The sequence below is a fragment of the Bactrocera dorsalis genome, chromosome 5 (assembly GCF_023373825.1).
Source record: "Bactrocera dorsalis isolate Fly_Bdor chromosome 5, ASM2337382v1, whole genome shotgun sequence".
NCBI lineage: Eukaryota > Metazoa > Arthropoda > Insecta > Diptera > Tephritidae > Bactrocera > Bactrocera dorsalis.
The window spans coordinates 9,104,348-9,124,822 of NC_064307.1; the positions used below are offsets into that span (position 1 = coordinate 9,104,348).

The following is a 20,475-nucleotide window of genomic DNA, read 5'->3' on the forward strand; positions in this document are numbered from 1 at the left end:
AATTATACAGAGGAAAAGGCGGAAAACGGAATAAAAAAAATTGAGAAAAACTAGTGAAAAACTTTTTAAAGAGATTCAAAAAATTCGTAAAATGCTCTCCCAAATGATTAGAAAATGCCTTTAATAGTTTTATAGAAACAAAATGAAACTCGTAGACAAATAGCTCAAACATCCCACTTTACGATTCGGCCAATATAGTACGCTGCAAAATGTCTCTCTTTCGCTTCAGCAGGAGCATCCATGACGAATTAAATTTTGTCAGTAATACTGAAACTTTGCGTAAATTTGGAGCAGAACAAATTATTTTGCCAGAAGTCCACGAAAAAAGATCATTAAAAAAGTAACACAAGGAAGCCCCGCATATAATATTGCGAAAGAGCATGTCTCCTGAATTCTTGAAAATGGCAAATATATTGTGGTCACGAAATCCAAAGTTGAGTTATTGGTAGTAACAAGGCTCTAGGAACTTTTGTCCGACGTCCCCCTAACTATCAGAATATAATCCCCAGGTTTAACCACAAAAACCCGTTATACAAACGATGCTCAAAATCATGGTACGGTCGTTCACATTTGTGATGTGGTCCTATTGCACTTAATTGAAGGCATCATCTGGACTTAAGGGCATATGCAAAATATTAATCCTAAGGTAAAAGTTAACACATGCCTTACATGGGAATATGCCATTAATATGGGTATATGAACGGGATACTGACTCGTAAGCCTATCCAGCATAGCAGTTGCGCAAAAAAAAATGTTTAGGAGGCAACGGAGTTGCCTTATTTTGTGGTGACCTGCTCAGATCTTGTGACCTCAACCCCATTGAAAATACCCTTGGACAGATATCAAGAAGAAAGTAGCTGAAAGAAAACCCCGTCAATTTTGATGAGATTTATGGCAAGTAGTGAAGAGCTTGTCTGGAATTACCATACGCGTTGCCAGGATCTCAGAGTAAATGCCTCGAAATTGTGATTGCTGTGTCAATCGAGGTTTTCACGGGAAAGTTAATTATTTTAATATTCTGGTGAAAACTTTGGAAGACATTATATATTAAAAATATAGAACGGTGCTACCACGTATTTCAAAAAATACTCCTATTTTTTGTGGAACTGAGTTTTTTCACATTGTTTCCTTTATATAAACTGCGATAACAAATTTTTGCACAATGCATATTTGCTAAATAATCTAATTAATATTTCCAGATTTCATTATTTCAATTTCGCAATAAAGCAAAATTTTTTATCGCTAAGTTTTATATCAAGTAAAACTAAAAAAACTAGTTCACAAAAAAATAGGAGTATTTTTATGGAATACGTTGGACCGTTCTCTATATTTTTTAATATATAACCTGCTTCAAAGTTTTCACAGATATTAAAATAATTAATTTTCCCATTGAAAACCACTTGGACAGATATCAAGAAGAAAGTAGCTGAAGAGAAACCAATCAATTTGAGAGATTTATGGCAAGTAGTGGAAGAGACTTGTAAAGGAATACCAATAAGCGTCTTTTTGGCCAGGATCTCATAGACTCCATGCCTCGGAGATGTGATGCTGTTTAAAAAATCGAGGTTATTCAACGGGAAAATTAATTATTTTAATATTCTGTGAAACTTGGAAGCATATATATATTAAAAATATAGAACGGTCACGTATTCCATAAAATACTCCTATTTTTTTGTGGAACTAGTTTTTTAGTTTACTTGATATAAACTGCGATAAAAAATTTTGCTTATGCTTTAATTGAAATAAATGAATCGGAATATTAATAGATATTTAGCAAATTACATTGTGCAAAAATTTTGAAAAAAACAAACATTTTTGTTAATGAAAAATAACAATTCGTTTTTCTCATGTGGCCACTCCTATTTTTTTGTGGACAACTGTACATATATGCATATAATTAGTGTAAAATAATCGAAGTAGCATGTTTTATTCAAAATAATTAGAGCGCGAAAAGTAACTAACATTTAATTTCCAAAACACAAAGGTCAGCCGTAAAGCAAGCGTTCGCATTGCGAAACCAACTGACAATTGCCCTGTGTTCTCGTACCCATTCTAATACGCCTCAGTAAATTAGATTTCACGTTCACTTAGTAAGTTGTATATGCATAAGCATATCCAAGTGGATGCGTGCGTATGTATGAAAGTGGGTTTGTACATATGTATGTCAGCATTTCGATATTTAACGTTAATGTTTGAATCTCTGAAATTGTATTTCTTTTTTCAGTTCTAATGGCAGTAGGGTACACCAGAAATAGGGCGCACACGAATTATGCAACACAAATTAGAATATTTTATGTGCCAAGTATGGGTCTGAGATCAAACACAGAAACTAACCACAGTCGAGCACACACTCATTTGGAGTTTGTGGATATCACGTGGACACAAGAAGCTGACATACGCAAGTAGATACTAGTAAAACTCACTAGTACTCGCACTTTGGCTGACTGGGTATTGTTTAGAGACACCAGTTGATGTTCACATATTTCTATGCATTACATATGTATGTATATAAATGTATAGGTGTATATATTTCATTGCTTGTCCACACCACAAATCAGACACCAAACCACACACACACACATGCACTTGCACAGGATTACAAAGCAGCGCAATTGTGATATTTAATTGCAACTCGCAGCGTTTGTGTGTGTTTGTGTGAATATTACATTTTAGTAGCAGCCTGTATTTGCTGCTGTCCGCGCTGCAATTCGTAGTCGCTAATGAATCCATTTTTTGCACAAATACAACTCCAACAAGCGTATAAAGTGACTAAACCAGCGCTACTTGAATGCTGGTGAGGCGACGACAATAAACGGAAACAATTATTCAAAAGCGAATGAAAATTTGAAAATGGTCAAAGCAATAATAGCTGGCGCTGGCCACTCCGACGGCGACGACGAAGGCCGCAACAAGCGAAATTGATAAATCAGTAACAACAGGGAAAATGCTGCGCAAGTTATTAGTAAGAGCGCCGCCAATGATCAATACGGAAACAAAAGAAAGGAAGCGAAACACTAGCAGCCAGCCAAAGCCAATGTGGCGATTGGACGATTGGGCGGTTGAGATAATTGATTACAATTATTACTCAAGTCATTGGACATACATACTTGGGACTTAGGAACACAATCGGCAATTAAAACTCCAAACATTGCAGTTTTCAACAAAACACAAAAAAAGAAAAATAATAAACTAGGAGAATGCACACGCAAATTGCGATTTGACATTTGCGATCTGTGATTTTTCTTTGCGATTGGAAATTGCCAGGTTTTATGCATTCACCGCACTAAACTATTTGCACATATTCATATACATACATACATACATATACATATGTAGGTATGGTATATAAATGTGAAAAGCGCAAACTCTAAAAATCCAAATTTTACAGGTTCAACCGTTGTGATCCACGAAGATCGCTGTGGTCAGCACTGGCGCTGACAGCAAAAGTTTCTCATTTGTTTTGAGATTTTGAATACAATAATTGTCTGCCAATATGGCGCTTCTGGCATTGTATACCAATTAATAATTGTACATATGTACATCAACACAAATGTATATTATATATGTATGTATGTATATGGAAAATCGTACTAGTGTATGCAAGGATGCTAACAGTTCGTGAACGTTAACGTTCGACAGCAAAAATATGGAAACTCTGATCTTGTGATTAGTTGTCTCACTTAAGTGGGCTGGCGCACGCAAATTCAATCGAAACCGAAACTAAAATCGAAATCCAAATCCAAATCGAGCCACTCGACGAACTTTGAATGGCTAAGAAACATGCATTTGTGATTTATCGCACGTCCGTTTTAAAATAATTGGCACAACAATTTTTTTTGTTGCTTTCTGCTTTGCACTTGCAAATTTTATTTACACAAAGTATTAATGTTTATCAAATATTATACTACACTACTCTGGCACTTTTGATTTTCCCTTCTGCTTAATTTTTGCACAACTTTCACAACGAAACGGAGCAGACTGATCAGCAGCTGTATGACTTCACCGCAAGCCACCCGAAGAGTTTGCGAGTCGAAAGCCAATCGGTTTGCAAAAGTGTTGGCTCCATTTTATTTGTGTTTATTAATAATTTTAATAACGTTGGCAAAGCAGCAGTGGCAAGGGGTGGCAAATGAGGCACACACAAATAATTATAAGTACGAGTACTATAATATGATTGCCACAGTATTCAGGGCGTGCTCTCGATAAGATAAGCTAACAAAAATCGATTCAAAACCCCCACCTAATAACTTGGTAAACACTTCTATGTGCAGACGCGCTTATGTATGAGTTTAAGTTAGCTTTTCGCGTTGTGATTTTATCTGACTTTTCATAGTTGTGTGCAATCACCAATGACTTATGGGTTTTAAATGAGTTAAAATTTGAATATAACCGGACTTAATGAGGCTAAATTTAATGTATTTTATATTAGAAATAAACGGTTTGTTTAAGGCATTCAGAGATTGATTGACGTCTGAAAATCTTGTTATATACCATTGCAAGTATCTCGTTTAGTTGAATTTGGTGTTGCATGCGCAAGTGGCGTGAATTATTTCAATTATTTGAACAGTGTTTTTGAGGTCTGAAATTTACGACATAGAAAAGGAAAATAAGAAAATGGAAACACGAAACGTCAAATTATTGCAAAAATAGTTTTGGAAATTGTTCCATCGAACACGAGTACTCAGTTTTAGAGGGTTTATGCAGCCATGGACATATATGAACATACGACGAATATGGTGTGGACGTGTCCAGAAAGCTTGTAGGAAGACGTTTCAGCGAAGCTCAAGTTTTTGGACGAATTAACATCCAGGAACCATTCCTGTCAAAACGCCACATCAAAATTTCACTGGCATTTGCAAAGGCCCACAGCGACGAAATCAAGATAAATAGGATGGGTCTAAATGGAAACACGTCGTCTACAAGGCCAAACCCATAATCCTGGGTATACCAAAAAACCATAAAGCACAGCGGTAGAAGTAGCATATCTTGGTGCTGTTTTCATGGCATAGCGTCGATCAAATCGAACAAATTATTAGTAAAATGGAGCGGAGATATACTAAAAAATAAATTGGAGCCATTTTTATTTGAATATGTACATGCCCATTTATGCAAGACAAAGCACACCACAAAGGTAGCAAAGCATTATCTCGACAGTGAACATTGGATTGGCCTGCACAAAACACGGATCTGAATCCAATAGAATGGAGGTGCCTTGGTATTCAAACTTTCAAACAAAATTGGTGGACAGCATGCAACGAAGATGTGAATGGGTGAATAATAATAATAGAACGAAGTGAGCATGAGTTATGTCATTTTTTAATAATTTTTATAAATTTTCAAAATTCAATTAAATTGTCTGTATCTACTTCATCCATATCTTTATATATTATATATGGACGTCAAGCAGATAACAAAAGTAACATCACCGCCTAAAAGTTTGCTTATCTCACCTTTTGATTAAAACTCAGCACTGGTGTATCATTATCGCACCTCGAGAAAAACCAAGATAATTTCACTTACCCAACTATACACAAAGACAATGTACCTACAGTATATACTCATGCATATTCGCATTCGCTCCTTTTGTGTTGGAACTAATCGCAATGTAAATTCAGTTCAACAAATTCATGTTTCGCTAGGGTACATACTATATGTGCAAAGTTGCTAGTTGAAAAGTCGTCTCATATAAATCAGCTGTGCCACAGGCAAGTGCAACATATGCATATACACAGTTAAATATGCACATATTTAGACATATACATATGTAGATGCGTACGCACATGAAATGTAGATGTTATATATTCAGCCCCCGGTGGGCTTTCTTGTTATCGTGCGTGGTTGTGGGCTTGGCACCTGAGCCCAAGCACGTTTTCAAGGCTGGTCAAGTCCATTGGTAGCTATTGGCACACAGCTTAGACGCCTCACGCAATGCGTGCCTGCGAGACTGCAATAATATGCAACTAGATGTGTACATATACATATGTATGTGGCATGGATATATTGATTTTAGAAAATTAGTAATAATATGTTTTTGCCTCTCTGGCTGTAGTAAAGTGAATGTTTTTTTATTGTTTCAACAACTGTGTATTCCTTACCGCAAGTCTACCTCGGAAATGTGTGGGAGTTCTAACGACTGATCTAAGTAGAGGTACTTTTTTCAATCGCCTTTTTTGACAGATCACGCGTGTGTCATGTGAAGCTGTTATGTTATATTTGTTCAGTATTGTTTGGCATTTCAACTTGGAAGGACTTATAACTGGACAACGTTTGCTTCGCTCAACTTAGGGTCAACATAATCGCGTACTGAGTGTACTATTCGCAACACCATCACCCATCTTGAGACTAGCATTCATTATTGGAAAATGTTCGACTGACTATACCACGTCCAGCACGCGGTAAAGAAAACATTGCAGTCGTAGCTAAAAGTGTATGCAAAGGCCGTGGAGAGTCGATTCGGCTCCGACTTGCCGCATTTTACGTCGATATCTTAAATTGAAAGCTTACAAAATACAGCTTGTGCAAGAACTGAAGCCACTCGACCTTCCCAAGTGACATCGCTTTGCTCTATGGGCTCTTGAAAAGTTCCAAGAAGATTCGACGTTTTCGAGCTAAATTTTGTTCAGTGATGAGGCCCATTTCTAGCTCAGTAGGTATGCCGCATTTGGGACGAAGAGAAACCAGAAGAGATTCAAGAGCTGCCATTTCATCCAGAAAAAAAGATTTTTCTTTCGAATGGTAATAAACATTCCCCGTTAAATTTGAAGTTTCCGTGTTTTTCTTTCAAAAGGTAGGGTACGTCGAAATGGACCACCCAAATTATATGCCGCTTATTAATTTGGTGCTTAATAGAAATGTGGATCTCACTAGGAGTAACTTTTGAATCACTAAACTACTTAATGCGAGATAACGTATTCATCAAAAATTTCAACGAGTATAAACGCTCAGCTTCGTTGTACATAAAACCATATGAACCACTTCTTCGTTACGTTAAGGAAGGAAAGGATATACATGTTTACCGTATGATTGTTAGAGGTTAGGAATGAACAATTATTTTATATACCTTTGTCACATTAGTTGGGCTGAAGTTGTCGCTTCGTGCTGTTGACGGCAGTGATTTTTCCGGTTTAAATGGGGAGCGCGGAGGTAAAAGAACTGTCTTACTTTCTATTTTCTGCATTTGCTGACGTTGCATTGCAGTTTTATTGGTTGGATCCATGACAGTTTTAGGGTGCCAGTGTACGGAATAAGACATTTCACTCTAAAATGAGACAAAACATAAATATGTTTTATTATAAATGTACTTTTTAAATTTTTTTAATATATTTTTAATGCATTTTCTTTTAAACTGATATTTAAAATATGCAGAAACCTTTACTTTCTTAGTCAAATCGCAGCTTTCAACATAGTCACTCACCTTTTGATTATTTCCACTTGAAGTAAGTGCTTGTTGGGGCATCTGCGGTTGGTGCAATACAACACTCTGATTATTATTAGCGTTATGATTTCCATTGTCGTCCCTCTTAGTGGCATTGTTGTTATTGCTTGCATTGCAGTTATCAACATCACCGTTATTATTATTTTTATGGGAATTATTGGTGGTCACAGCGCTGCTCGCACCATCGGCGGTCACATGCCAGGGTTTATTACCGTTGGCGTCGATTTGCAATTCCATTTCGGTGCGATGCACGCACTGGAAATGCATTTGAGTGATTTGCGTTGTATTAGTGGCCGATGTCGTCTCGGTGAGCAGATCGTTCGACGAACAGCTACTACTTCTGGTGCTGTAGCTGCTGCTGCTACCACTGGCAGCGAAGTTTTTCACTTTAAATCGACCTGCAGACAGTGCCGTTTCCGCTGTCGAAGTTGTGGATACTGGGGTCAATTGTATTTCGGCGTGTGCGATTTGTGTGCAAATTTGTGAGGACGGCAGCGAGCTTATGTCGCAAGATTGTGCGCAAGCATTCGTCACCGGCAAGGTGGTTAGTGCGGCAGTGGACAGTGTGGCAGCGCGGGCTTCTTTGTTCTCTTTATCTGAGTCGTCATTAATGACGCGGATCGCTGTTGGTGTTGTAGTTAATGCTGAGCTGGATGTCACGGCGGACGACTGCATGCCATCAATGACAATGGTTGTGATGCAGATGTTACCTTTTTCGTCGATTTCTACACCATCGCATGCGCCAGCGCCTTCTTCGCTTTGTGGCGGCAAGACAGACGAGTACAGCCAGCCGCCGTCGTCATCAGATGACGCGTCAGCCGATTTCAACAAATGATGCTAAATAAGTTGAAACAATGACGTGAATATGTTAACCAAGAGACTGGCAAATGTATATTAGCAAGTACAAGTATATAAGTGACATATACACGTAAACAACACAGCGAGTTATAGAATATATGTTAAATATATTACATACATATGCATATTAGTACGTTGTGTATGTCATGAGTGCTGCATGCATTCGGTAACATAACATGCAACAGGCGGAACAACAGCAGAGAGAAGAAGCAATGCATTATAATTACGATAGTATTTTGTTACGAACGGCGCCAGAGCAAAGTCGTTCATATTGGTCGCGAAATTTCACATAATCATCTTAAAGATTTAGCACTTCCCCCTTAAGAGGCTTAGCCGAGTTGATGGTCTTGACAAACACTTCATATACCACTCACTTCGCTACCAGAGAAATGTAACGATTCACTAAACAACTTATAATCCCGATAACCTGTTGTCTATGAGAATTCAACTAAGATTAAGTAATCAGTATTTTATCGAGATTCTCTATACACACTGCTCACTACATTTACTGACATACTAAGACCTTCCTCTAATTGAGAGACAGAACATTGTCTGAGTGTATCAGATCGTAATATTTACGTCTATCTTAGAACCAGTATTAACAGCAACAACAATGTCTGCCTCGAAGCCCAACGTAGGATAACTCATATCAACAGGTGCTATTTCTGACTGAATAGGCAATTGAGAAGTACACTCCTCTCTCGACGAACAAAAACCAAACTCTATAAGTCACTTATTAGTCCCGTCCTGCTATATGGTCCAGAGGCATGGACGATGACAACATCGGATGAGTCGGCGTTACGAGCTTTCGAGAGAAAAGTTCTGCGGAAGATTTATGGTCCTTTGTATGAGATATACGACTACATTGACATAGTTCAGCGAATTAAAGTCGCTGTCTAAGCTGGTTAGTTCATCTCGTTCGAATGGACGAAAATGATCCAGCTCTGAAAGTATTCTACGCTGTACCCACTGGGAGAAGCAGAGGAAGAGGAAGACCTCCACTACGTTGGAAAGACCAGCTGGAGAAGGACCTCCCTTCGCTTGGAATTTCCAATCGGCGCCAAATTGCGAAAAGAAGAAACAACTGGTGTGCTGTTCTTAACTCGGCTATAACCGCGTAGGCGGTGTCTACGCCAGTAAAGAAGAAGACTATACCAAAAATGTATAATTTCCAAGTGAAGCTGAAAACAATTATCTTTTAATTCAGCTTGGAAACTGAGAGTGTTGTAAATTTGTATGTATCTGATTCAGAACCGCATGGGCTAAGCTGGACACCAACCTATTTTCAATACCACGCCACCCACATACCAACGTAAGTGTGTGTATATGTACCATATATGCATTACCATAACCAACACCACTCATTTTTAGTGGTACTTACTTCGCTTGTTTGTGAATTAGACGAGGATAAACCATCTGCTGTGGTGTTAAAATCAGCGGCGTCGCCCACGCTGCTGCAGTTGGTTTCGTTGTCCGTATCCAGATGTTTGAAGTAGAAAACGGCGCAATTCTTCGATTTACGATTCGATCGATTAAACTTTGAGATGTCGGTGTGGTGCTGTGAGTGTCGCTTGCGCAAGACGGTCGGCGATTTATTGTTGTGACTATTCGGTGATATGATTGCGATGCTCTTTTGTTTGATCGGCAGACCGATCGGTGTGTTATTGTGTAGTGTTTGAAGTTTCTGCGAAGGCTGCGTGCCCGCAGAGTTGGCATTAGTTTCATTGGCAGTGGTGGTGGTGGTGATTGTGGCGGCCACTGATGACGCGCTCATTGAGACTAGTTTGCGATTTTCATAATCTGCGTTAAGCATATTCGTTTTCGTTTTCATCGAAATTGGCGATGCGCGGACTGACGCGCTTTCATGCTGTTTAGTGGCAATCAAACCGTCGATGTCATCTTGCTGCAGGTAAGTGTCGAATGTTGCACTGGACGAGGTGTGAATATCAAATGGTAATTGAGCGATCTTACTGCCTGCGTCTTCGTTTAGCGGTGTGACGATTTGATTTGAATTGGTTGGAATTTCTTCGTTGAATAATTGCAATTGACTTGGGTCTGACTTCTGAGTGACCACCTGTTGCGCGGTTGTCTCCCAGTCGCTGCTCTCAGAGTCAGCCTCGAAATCAGTGAGCGTTGTTGGTCGTGTTGGACCACCAAGGCTGCTGCGTTTCTCAAATGTAACCAATACTGTGCTATAGCCTCGTGGCGGCTTGCCAAAGCGGGAACGGCCAAACGAAACTTCGTCGTCGTCCTCGTCTTCTCCTTCGTCGTCACCGTCTTCGCAGTCACCCTGTTTAGTAATGTTAATTTTACGATTGAGGTAAATGAAATAAGCACAAAGGTTTTTTTCAAGAAATTGGTTTTGGAGCCCGCTGGGTTGCGGATGTACCATTAAAGGTCAAAAAATAAAAATTAAAATTTTAGCTCATACGATTAACGCATAATATAAGAATTTCTTCAGCTATACTTGTAGCATATTATTGTTCACCGTTTAGAATGTTTCGATTTTGAAGTTGTCATATGTCAATATTTGATCGTGAAACGACAACATCTCATACGTTTTATCTTTTAAAAATCATTTGTAATGGAATGACAGTTGCTAGAACTTACCGGCGTGCTCTTATTCGCTCAATATTAATGTCTAGATGTTTACTATATGTAACATGCGATATGCGTACACTAGTTTCTTATGAACACCTAATTTATGGAAACATTTAACAAAGCTGAAAATAATCCATGCAAGCGCTGCTAAAAACAAGCGGCAGCCAAACAAATTTTTAACACATAGAAAAAACCCGCGAAAATCACATTTGGTGTCGAAGTAGTGGGGTAATTTACCTTTTCGGCGCCGTGATTTCCCTCTTCAACCAAATCAATGCAATCCCGTAGCTCCCCAAATGAGGAAGAATTATGTGTGAGATCGCTTTCGATCCCCGAACCGAGTATATTTAGGTCGTCCTCTGTTGCAGCTGTCTCGTCTTCTTCACAGTCGGACGAATGGCAATTGTCGTTGTCATCAATGTAACCGGCGGCGTTACAAATGCTCTAGAAAGTAAAAAAAGACATAAGTCAATAATTTGAAGCAAAAAATTGATAGTTTAGACAACTAAGTCAGTCAACTACGCTAATGTTTAGTTTACTCTTTGGTACTTCCATTATGTGTTAAAGAACATATTACCTACAGTATGGTACGCGTATGCATTTGTATTTTCTTTTCATCTTCTATTAAAAGTAATGGAGCAGCTAATATTTTACCTTGATCCATATTAGGTACATTCGTATATTTGGTACATAGGCATATACTTTGGTACTTGAATAATTTTATTGTTTTGTAATGAGTGAAATTTTGTTTATTGGTCGGTCCAAATGTTTATAAATTAGTTAACACAAAGCGTATAAACCAGCATAGGGGCATACTTCCACAGTAGTGTATCCACTGATAAATTTTTATAGAGCGATTTCTTCGGCATTGAGTTAGTTTTATTAACTAAATAGTAGACTTCGAGGTTATTTGAAATATTTGTATTATGACAAATAAACTTATTTCTGGCTCTAAAACAATGTTAGCTATATTCAGATCGCATTAGGGATATCGCCTCTCAACACTTACAAAACAGCTCTCGTACTAAACAATTATTCACGCATGCCTTTTCACGAAGATTAATGGCCAGCAGACAGAAATGATAGACAAACTTACATCATCCATATATACTTATATATTTATGGATGCTTTTTTTTAATTTTCAAGGCAAACCAATGGCCATGCACACGATTTTCTCGTACTCATCACCCAGAAAATGAGCAACTCGTGGCTAATTTTGGAAGTTTCGTAAGATCAGCTATTTAATTATATTCACCTTGAAAAGTTATAATTTGAATATTTCGACCCAAAACATTGGGATTTCACATGCTAATTGTACTAAAAATACATATGTATGTACATACAGTTGTTTTCATGAAAATTGTATTACAGAAGATTATTACTAGGTCTTTTGAAATATAACTGTTTCTGGTGGCGCCACCTATTGGTGGGTATATGAAATAAAAAGTTTGATCTCTTGTTGACATTTCGTAAAAATTTTAAGACAATTGGATAACTACAATCGATGTTATCGATCAAAAAGTGACAGCAGCTTTTGGTCATCGGTCGTAAAATGCATTTTGAACAAAGAGCAAATAATAAATTTTGTTTTAAACTTGGGAAAACGTTTGCTGAAACATTTCAAACGATGAAAAAAGTTTATGGTGATCAGTGCCTATCCCGAAGTAATGTGCATGGGTGGTTTAAGCGATTCCAAGAAGGTCGTGAGGACCTCTGTGACGAGTCGAGACAAGTCGTCTTCAGAAGTCAAAAATAAAGACAATGCTGATTTATTTTTACGATTCCGAGGGTATTGTACACCGAGAGTTCGTCCCACCTGGCCATTCATTTGCCCATGAAAGGACACTGGTTTCAGGACATTTCAGCTATCCAAAAGGCGACGACCGATATTCTCAAGAGCATTCCGAAAAATGACCTTAAACACTCATTTGAAATGCTAATTGACCGTATCTGTATCGATGCACAAGGAAACTACTTTGAATAAAAAAATATAACTTTTGAAAAATATTATTTTTTTGTTGTTTTTTTAACAGTCCTGTTTCTTTTGCGACAGATCTTGTATATTTAGAGAACTTTGTTACTATATACGGACTTGCTAATTCAACAAGCGTGATTATTTTGGTAGAATACACACTTAAAATTATAAAAACGAAAAAATCCCATTGCCTTTCCTTGCACTGCCTTTTCTATGTATCTTCGAAACGAGTACGAAAAAAAGACTAATATAATAGAGGTTGTAGTTTGGGGTTACAAATTTAAAAAATGATTAGATAGTTGCGATAAGTAAGTGTATTTAAGGTATTTAATAATTTTCTGATGAAAGTTTTTCGAAATCTCAGTGATCTACTTTTTTGTGGGTATAAGAAGATATTGTTTCTTCGAGAAGCATGAAGTGATGAGGAAGCTAAGGAAGCGGGACAGAACTTACAAAGAATCGAAGCAATATTAGGATACAGCTCCACAATGTTATGTAATGCTATAAAATATAAAGGTAATGCGAAGATTCGTGGGTGAAAATGTGAAAAAATCAATATTAGAAGACAGACAGGTTATATGATATTTAAAAATAAAGACCTAAGCATTACGGAAAATAGTTCAGAATTCACGAAAGAATGTTAAAAGTGTATAAAAATTGTTCACTTACAATTAGAACAATAGAAAGATGGCATGCTGAATTTAAAAGTGGTCGTACCAGCCTTGAAGACGATCCACGTGAAAGACACCCAAAAAGCACCTCAACAGCAGAAATCATAGCCAAAATACACGATATGGTTTTGGAAGCTCGTCAATTGACTGAGATAGATTTAGTAGAGGCTCTACACATCTCATTAGGCATTGTGAGCCATATTTTAAGTGAAATTGGGCGTCGATTCATGACTATGGATGAACTTGGGTCTATCACCATGATCCTGAATCAAAACAAGAGGCTAAAGAGTGGTGTGAACCTGGTTGTTCACCTTCGAAATAAGTTCGTGTCCGGAAATCGGCCAAGAAGGTTATGACATCAATATTTTGGGAAGCGAGAGGATTTTGTTTGTGGATTACTTGCAAACAATTAAACGAATTAACAATTAATTCGGAGTATTATTGCTACCATTTAGACCAGTTGAAGGAAAAAATTCGTGAAAACAGTCCCGGCTTGCAGAAGAAAAAAATCTTTTTTCATCAAGACTATGCACCGTGTCGCAAGAGCAATTTGACAGTGGCTAAAATCCATGAACTAAAGTTCGATTTGTTGGTGCATCCACCGTATTCACCAGATTTGGCCCCCATAGACTTCCATTTGTTTCCAGAACTCAAAAAATGTATGCGTGGCAAGCGTTTTTCATCAAATGAAGAAGTCATAACTGCTGTTGAAGCGTATTTTGCAGACCTTCCGGATTCTCACTTCAGGGATGGGATTCACAGATTGGAGAATCGTTGGAGCAATATATTAATATTCAGGGAGATAATATATTTTGAATCATCAAATTGGGTTTTCTTATCAAACGACAAAACTTATTGGACAACCTGGTATTTTAATGTAATCTTTTGCACTATCTTTGTTTTACAGTTGCATAGCTTGTTTGCGCACCTCAACAAGTGAAAATCGCCTATAATTATCTGCTCTTGTCATATGAGTCAAGATTTAAGGCCGTGACGATCTCGTTCCATACGTTTAATTCATGTCCAACGCTCAATGGAAGCGGTGACGAGACCATCGATGCCACGAGTTGCCAATTTGACAGGGCTCAATTAACGCCACTAACAACCGATAAGTGCCAATTTAGAGCCCGACACCTAACACGTAGCACTGTCAGCGTATGAACTTTTACTTTAACTTGAACTTTATGAACGGTAGCAGACGCTGCCGTCAGAGACTTGAAATATACTAGATTGAGCACCGGCAAATAGCGGTTAAGGTCATTGCTCAGCGTATGCCATTAGTGATCGATTTGATTTAACATGTAAATGATATTTAATCTGAGTGGAGTCTTCCCTAAGACTGACATTTAGCGGTTTGAAGCAAATATTTCAACTATACACACGGATACATAGCGCGCTCAGGTAGCGTTAACTAACTTTTACTCTTGAAGCAGCAAAGTGTAAAGCCATATAAAACTGTGAAAGTTTCGGTCAAGCTAAAATGCCTGTGGTTTGAAAGTTGTGAATTCAATGTGATGTGGTTTGATTGATACCACACATATATCTATAAGTATATATCTATATGGTATGCATGTATGCATGTATATGTATATGAATTTACCCAAGTATCTTGCCATATAAGTAGAACGACGGCCGTCAAACGGCGAATGAAATGTGAAGCGTCGATTCTAAAACCATTTCTACATTTAGCACAGAGAGATAGTGAAAATAACACCTATCCCAAAAGCGCTTGCTCGTTGTGGCGTGCGCTGCAAAACCTGTTAAGGCACCGACAGCTGTAATCGCCAAAGTGGAGCACTGGACATTTGTGTATACACATACATAAATATATAAGTCACAAAGCATCTCAGCTTTTACTAAAAAATGATTGACTTTGACGAATTTACATAAGACTACATATATTTATATTATAAAGGGTGATTTTTTAAGAGCTTGATAACTTTAAAAAAAAAAAAACGCATAAAATTTGCAAAATCTCATCGGTTCTTTATTTGAAACATTAGATTGGTTCATGACATTTACTTTTTGAAGATAATTTCATTTAAATGTTGACCGCGGCTGCGTCTTAGGTGGTCCATTCGGAAAGTCCAATTTTGGGCAACTTTTTCAAGCATTTCGGCCGGAATAGCCCGAATTTCTTCGGAAATGTTGTCTTCCAAAGCTGGAATAGTTGCTGGCTTATTTCTGTAGACTTTAGACTTGACGTAGCCCCACAAAAAATAGTCTAAAAGCGTTAAATCGCATGATCTTGGTGGCCAACTTACGGGTCCATTTCTTGAGATGAATTGTTGTCCGAAGTTTTCCCTCAAAATGGCCATAGAATCGCGAGCTGTGTGGCATGTAGCGCCATCTTGTTGAAACCACATGTCAACCAAGTTCAGTTCTTCCATTTTTGACAACAAAAAGTTTGTTAGCATCGAACGATAGCGATCGCCATTCACCGTAACGTTGCGTCCAACAGCATCTTTGAAAAAATACGGTCCAATGATTCCACCAGCGTACAAACCACACCAAACAGTGCATTTTTCGGGATGCATGGGCAGTTCTTGAACGGCTTCTGGTTGCTCTTCACCCCAAATGCGGCAATTTTGCTTATTTACGTAGCCATTCAACCAGAAATGAGCCTCATCGCTGAACAAAATTTGTCGATAAAACACATTTCGAACCGAACACTGATTTTGGTAATAAAATTCAATGATTTGCAAGCGTTGCTCGTTAGTAAGTCTATTCATGATGAAATGTCAAAGCATACTGAGCATCTTTCTCTTTGACACCATGTCTGAAATCCCACGTGATCTGTCAAATACTAATGCATGAAAATCCTAACCTCAAAAAAATCACCCGTTAGGTGTGTATTCACGCGATATAAACTTTCTGGAAAATGTTTATATGTTGAAACTCGAAAATCTGAACTTGTTAATTCCAGTTCTTAGTAACTAACTGACTGTCGCGCATCATCCGTAAACTTAATAACAAACTAATCATAACTTTAACAAACTTACCGTATTTGAACTTTTCTTGCGCAACAATCCGTCCAACCAAAGCTGTACCTCGAAGGCCTTCAAATATAATAAATGATAACGGTTCTGCAAACGTTCCAAACTATCTTCAGTAATCTCAGTATCTGCTGCTCTTTCCGGTGATGCCGAATTCGATCGAACCAACGACGACTCAGGCGAGAACGAGGACTTTTCAGCAGTTTCAATGCAGCTACTACTCGTAGCACCGCTCACTTCGTGTTTGCTCTGCTCATTGACTGTTGCTATTGGCAAAGTTGTCTCTTCGTTGGATGTGAGTGATGAATTTGTTTGCTCTGCGATTGTTGTGCTGCCGCTGTCAATCGATTGCAGCTGTTGTTCTTCCTCTTGCTGTTGTTGCAGTAGCACCTGCCCTTGATGCTCCTCTGTTGCCGAGCGAATGCAGGCGCTTACCACTCGTGCATGTGATACGATTTCATGATATAACACCTGCAATTAAAAACAAGTTAGTTAAAATTAATGTTATTATTATTACTATTGTATTTAAAGTTTCGGAAAATGTGACAAAATATTTTAAAAATCGAATACACATCATTGCAATTGGCATATCAGCATGTGTCTAATCAACTACACACCTATACTGCCTTTAACGACATTTATGCTATTATATAATGTAAAAGAAAAATACTAAATCCATCTATACTTCGAACATACATACAGCCATGGACATATAAATTTGACAATTAAGTAATGAGACTGATTTTATTGCCGCGCTTGTGGTAAACCTATGACCTTGAAATTGCCTTTCTCTTTTTCCGGCATCCCTCCCCTCTCTGGGGTGCGCCCAGCCATCGCTCGTAACAGCGTGTCCCAGTATTTGGCCTCTAAAGGGATAGCCGTGTTGCAACAGCCGCCTTATTCGCCCGACATGTCACCGTGTGATTTTTTTGTGTTCCCTAAAACAAAATCGGTGGTCAAAGGAACCCATTTTGAGTCGATTACGGACATCCAGACGGCCGTGACGAGGGTACTCGCGGACATCACAGTCGAAGCGTTCCAGAAATGTTACGAAGCATGGAAAACGCGCTGGAATCGCTGTATAGCTTCCCAAGGGGACTACTTTGAAGAGGGTGGCAGAGTTGTAAAGGGTGATTTTTTAAGAGCTTGATAACTTTTTTTTAAAAAAAAACGCATAAAATTTGCAAAATCTCATCGGTTCTTTATTTGAAACGTTAGATTGGTTCATGACATTTACTTTTTGAAGATAATTTCATTTAAATGTTGACCGCGGCTGCGTCTTAGGTGGTCCATTCGGAAAGTCCAATTTTGGGCAACTTTTTCGAGCATTTCGGCCGGAATAGCCCGAATTTCTTCGGAAATGTTGTCTTCCAAAGCTGGAATAGTTGCTGGCTTATTTCTGTAGACTTTAGACTTGACGTAGCCCCACAAAAAATAGTCTAAAGGCGTTAAATCGCATGATCTTGGTGGCCAACTTACGGGTCCATTTCTTGAGATGAATTGTTGTCCGAAGTTTTCCCTCAAAATGGCCATAGAATCGCGAGCTGTGTGGCATGTAGCGCCATCTTGTTGAAACCACATGTCAACCAAGTTCAGTTCTTCCATTTTTGGCAACAAAAAGTTTGTTAGCATCGAACGATACCGATCGCCATTCACCGTAACGTTGCGTCCAACAGCATCTTTGAAAAAATACGGTCCAATGATTCCACCAGCGTACAAACCACACCAAACAGTGCATTTTTCGGGATGCATGGGCAGTTCTTGAACGGCTTCTGGTTGCTCTTCACCCCAAATGCGGCAATTTTGCTTATTTACGTAGCCATTCAACCAGAAATGAGCCTCATCGCTGAACAAAATTTGTCCGAAAAAAAAAAAAAACCGAACACTGATTTTGGTAATAAAATTCAATGATTTGCAAGCGTTGCTCGTTAGTAAGTCTATTCATGATGAAATGTCAAAGCATACTGAGCATCTTTCTCTTTGACACCATGTCTGAAATCCCACGTGATCTGTCAAATACTAATTCATGAAAATCCTAACCTCAAAAAAATCACCCGTTAGAATAATTTTCAAATATACGGTTTTTATGGAATCAGTCTCATTACTTAATTGTCATACCTCGTATTCCGCATAGTGTTGATTTGTTGTGGACACATAAATAACACATTTTTAAGTTCGCAGTTTATTTTGAATTTTGTTCGAAGTTCTCTTGTGTTTTCTATTTAATTTTGTAAGTCAATAATTATTTTGTGGATATTTCATTAAAATGGGAAGGGAAAAACATTGCACGCCGGAAAAGAGAGCGCTTATGTGCGATATGAGCAAAAAAAGGAAAAACTTCTGCCGAAATTGATGAAATAATGCATTGCTCTCAAAAAATGGTGTATAACGCCCCTTATGCAATACAAAAATACCCAACTTGTGCCAACAAAAAGATGCCAAGATCATATAAAACCGATATTAGTGTTGACAAAACCATAGTACGGAAGAGCAAATCCGATCCTTTTAAGTCAGCTAGAGAAATTATAACTGAAGTTAATGACGAATATCATGTGGATGTGTTTAGAAAGCCTGTAGGAAGATGTCGTAACGAAGCTCAACTTTTTGGACGAATTAGCAGAAAGAAACCACTCCTGTCAAAACGCCATATCCAAATTTAACTGGCATTTGCAAAGGCCCACAGAGACAAACCAGCACAATTTTGGAGGAACGTGCTTTGAAGCGACAAATCCAAAAAATGGCCATCCACAAGGCCAAGCCCTTAACCCTTGGTATACCAAAAAAAAAAAAACATTAAGCACGGCGGTCGAAGTATCAAGGTCTGGGGAGCGTCTGTCAAGGCGTCGGGCTAATTGTTCGAATAAGTGGTAAAATTTACCGGTTTCAGTATTTGGATATGCTGAAAAGTGAAAATGTTCCGAAGCACATCGCAAAGGTGGTAAAGCATTGACTCGAAAATGAAAGCAATAGAATATTGGATTGGCCTGCGCAAATCTAGTATCTGAATCCAATACAAAAATTTTGGAATAATGTTAAAACCGAAATAGCAAGCTAAAAATTCAAAAATTTTGATGGTTTATGAGCTGGAATTGAGGAGGAAGGCTAAAGGCGAACAAAGTGACCAATCTTATGCTATTTTTTTAATATGTTTTATAAATTTTGTACCTTTTCAGATTGTACTATTTATGTTTCCTATATGGCAGATATAGGATATTAATATTTTGACCTTTTTTAACGATAATATGAAAGTGAATAATTTTTCAAATAAAATGCACCGTAAGTGATAAACTTAAGGAATATATACATGTTTTTAGCTGAAGGTATATAAATATATACATGAACTTATGTTAGGCGTTTTGGGGCATTGGCGTTTGCAACTACCTTTCAGTGCGATCATTTATTGTATATATGTACTCGTACATACATAAGTATGCATGTGAGTTCCTTGTATTTCCGTGGATGTGCGTAAGTTTTCTTCAACAACTGTTGCTTGTACATTAATCATCTAATCTAATCTGATGGTTGCAACAGCTAAACGCCCACCTTCCTACAGCTTTCGTTGCACACCTTTGCTCATTTCAGTTTCCTAACAATAACATTATGTAATCACATTTTGACCTCTTCAACTCTTGCGCCATGAACGCGCAGCATCTAGCCCCGTCATTTGTGTACACAAACATAACATTGAATCACATATCTAATACAAACATACGAGTATATATACATATATATATATATATATACATGATGCATTGTGATTATAGGTATATAGATAATGTGTTGTCAATTGTCGGAAATAAAAGATTGAACAAACTGATATTCGGCAAACACACAAACGAAAATCTAAATTAATGGATGGGATAAAGAAATAAACACAATTGATTCAATATTATCCGGAAGATGCCAAAAGGTAAGCAAAAACTTCAAAGATTCTTTCA

At 38.0% G+C, this 20,475-nt stretch overlaps 1 protein-coding gene across 2 annotated transcripts in view; it reads right to left on the reverse strand.

Annotated features, from left to right (window-relative positions):
- LOC105231368 (serine-rich adhesin for platelets) overlaps window positions 1-17,008 on the reverse strand; it is a gene marked incomplete at its 5' end in the record, with an annotated part of 33,409 nt that extends 16,401 nt beyond the window's left edge. The window contains 5 exon segments of one of the 2 annotated variants that reach the window (XM_049457030.1): window positions 7,061-7,258; window positions 7,415-8,272; window positions 9,675-10,583; window positions 11,132-11,338; window positions 16,544-17,008. In XM_049457030.1, coding sequence (XP_049312987.1) covers window positions 7,061-7,258; window positions 7,415-8,272; window positions 9,675-10,583; window positions 11,132-11,338; window positions 16,544-17,008 — 2,637 coding nt within the window. 2 annotated transcript variants of the gene reach the window in all.
- Window positions 17,009-20,475: the final 3,467 nt, after the last annotated feature.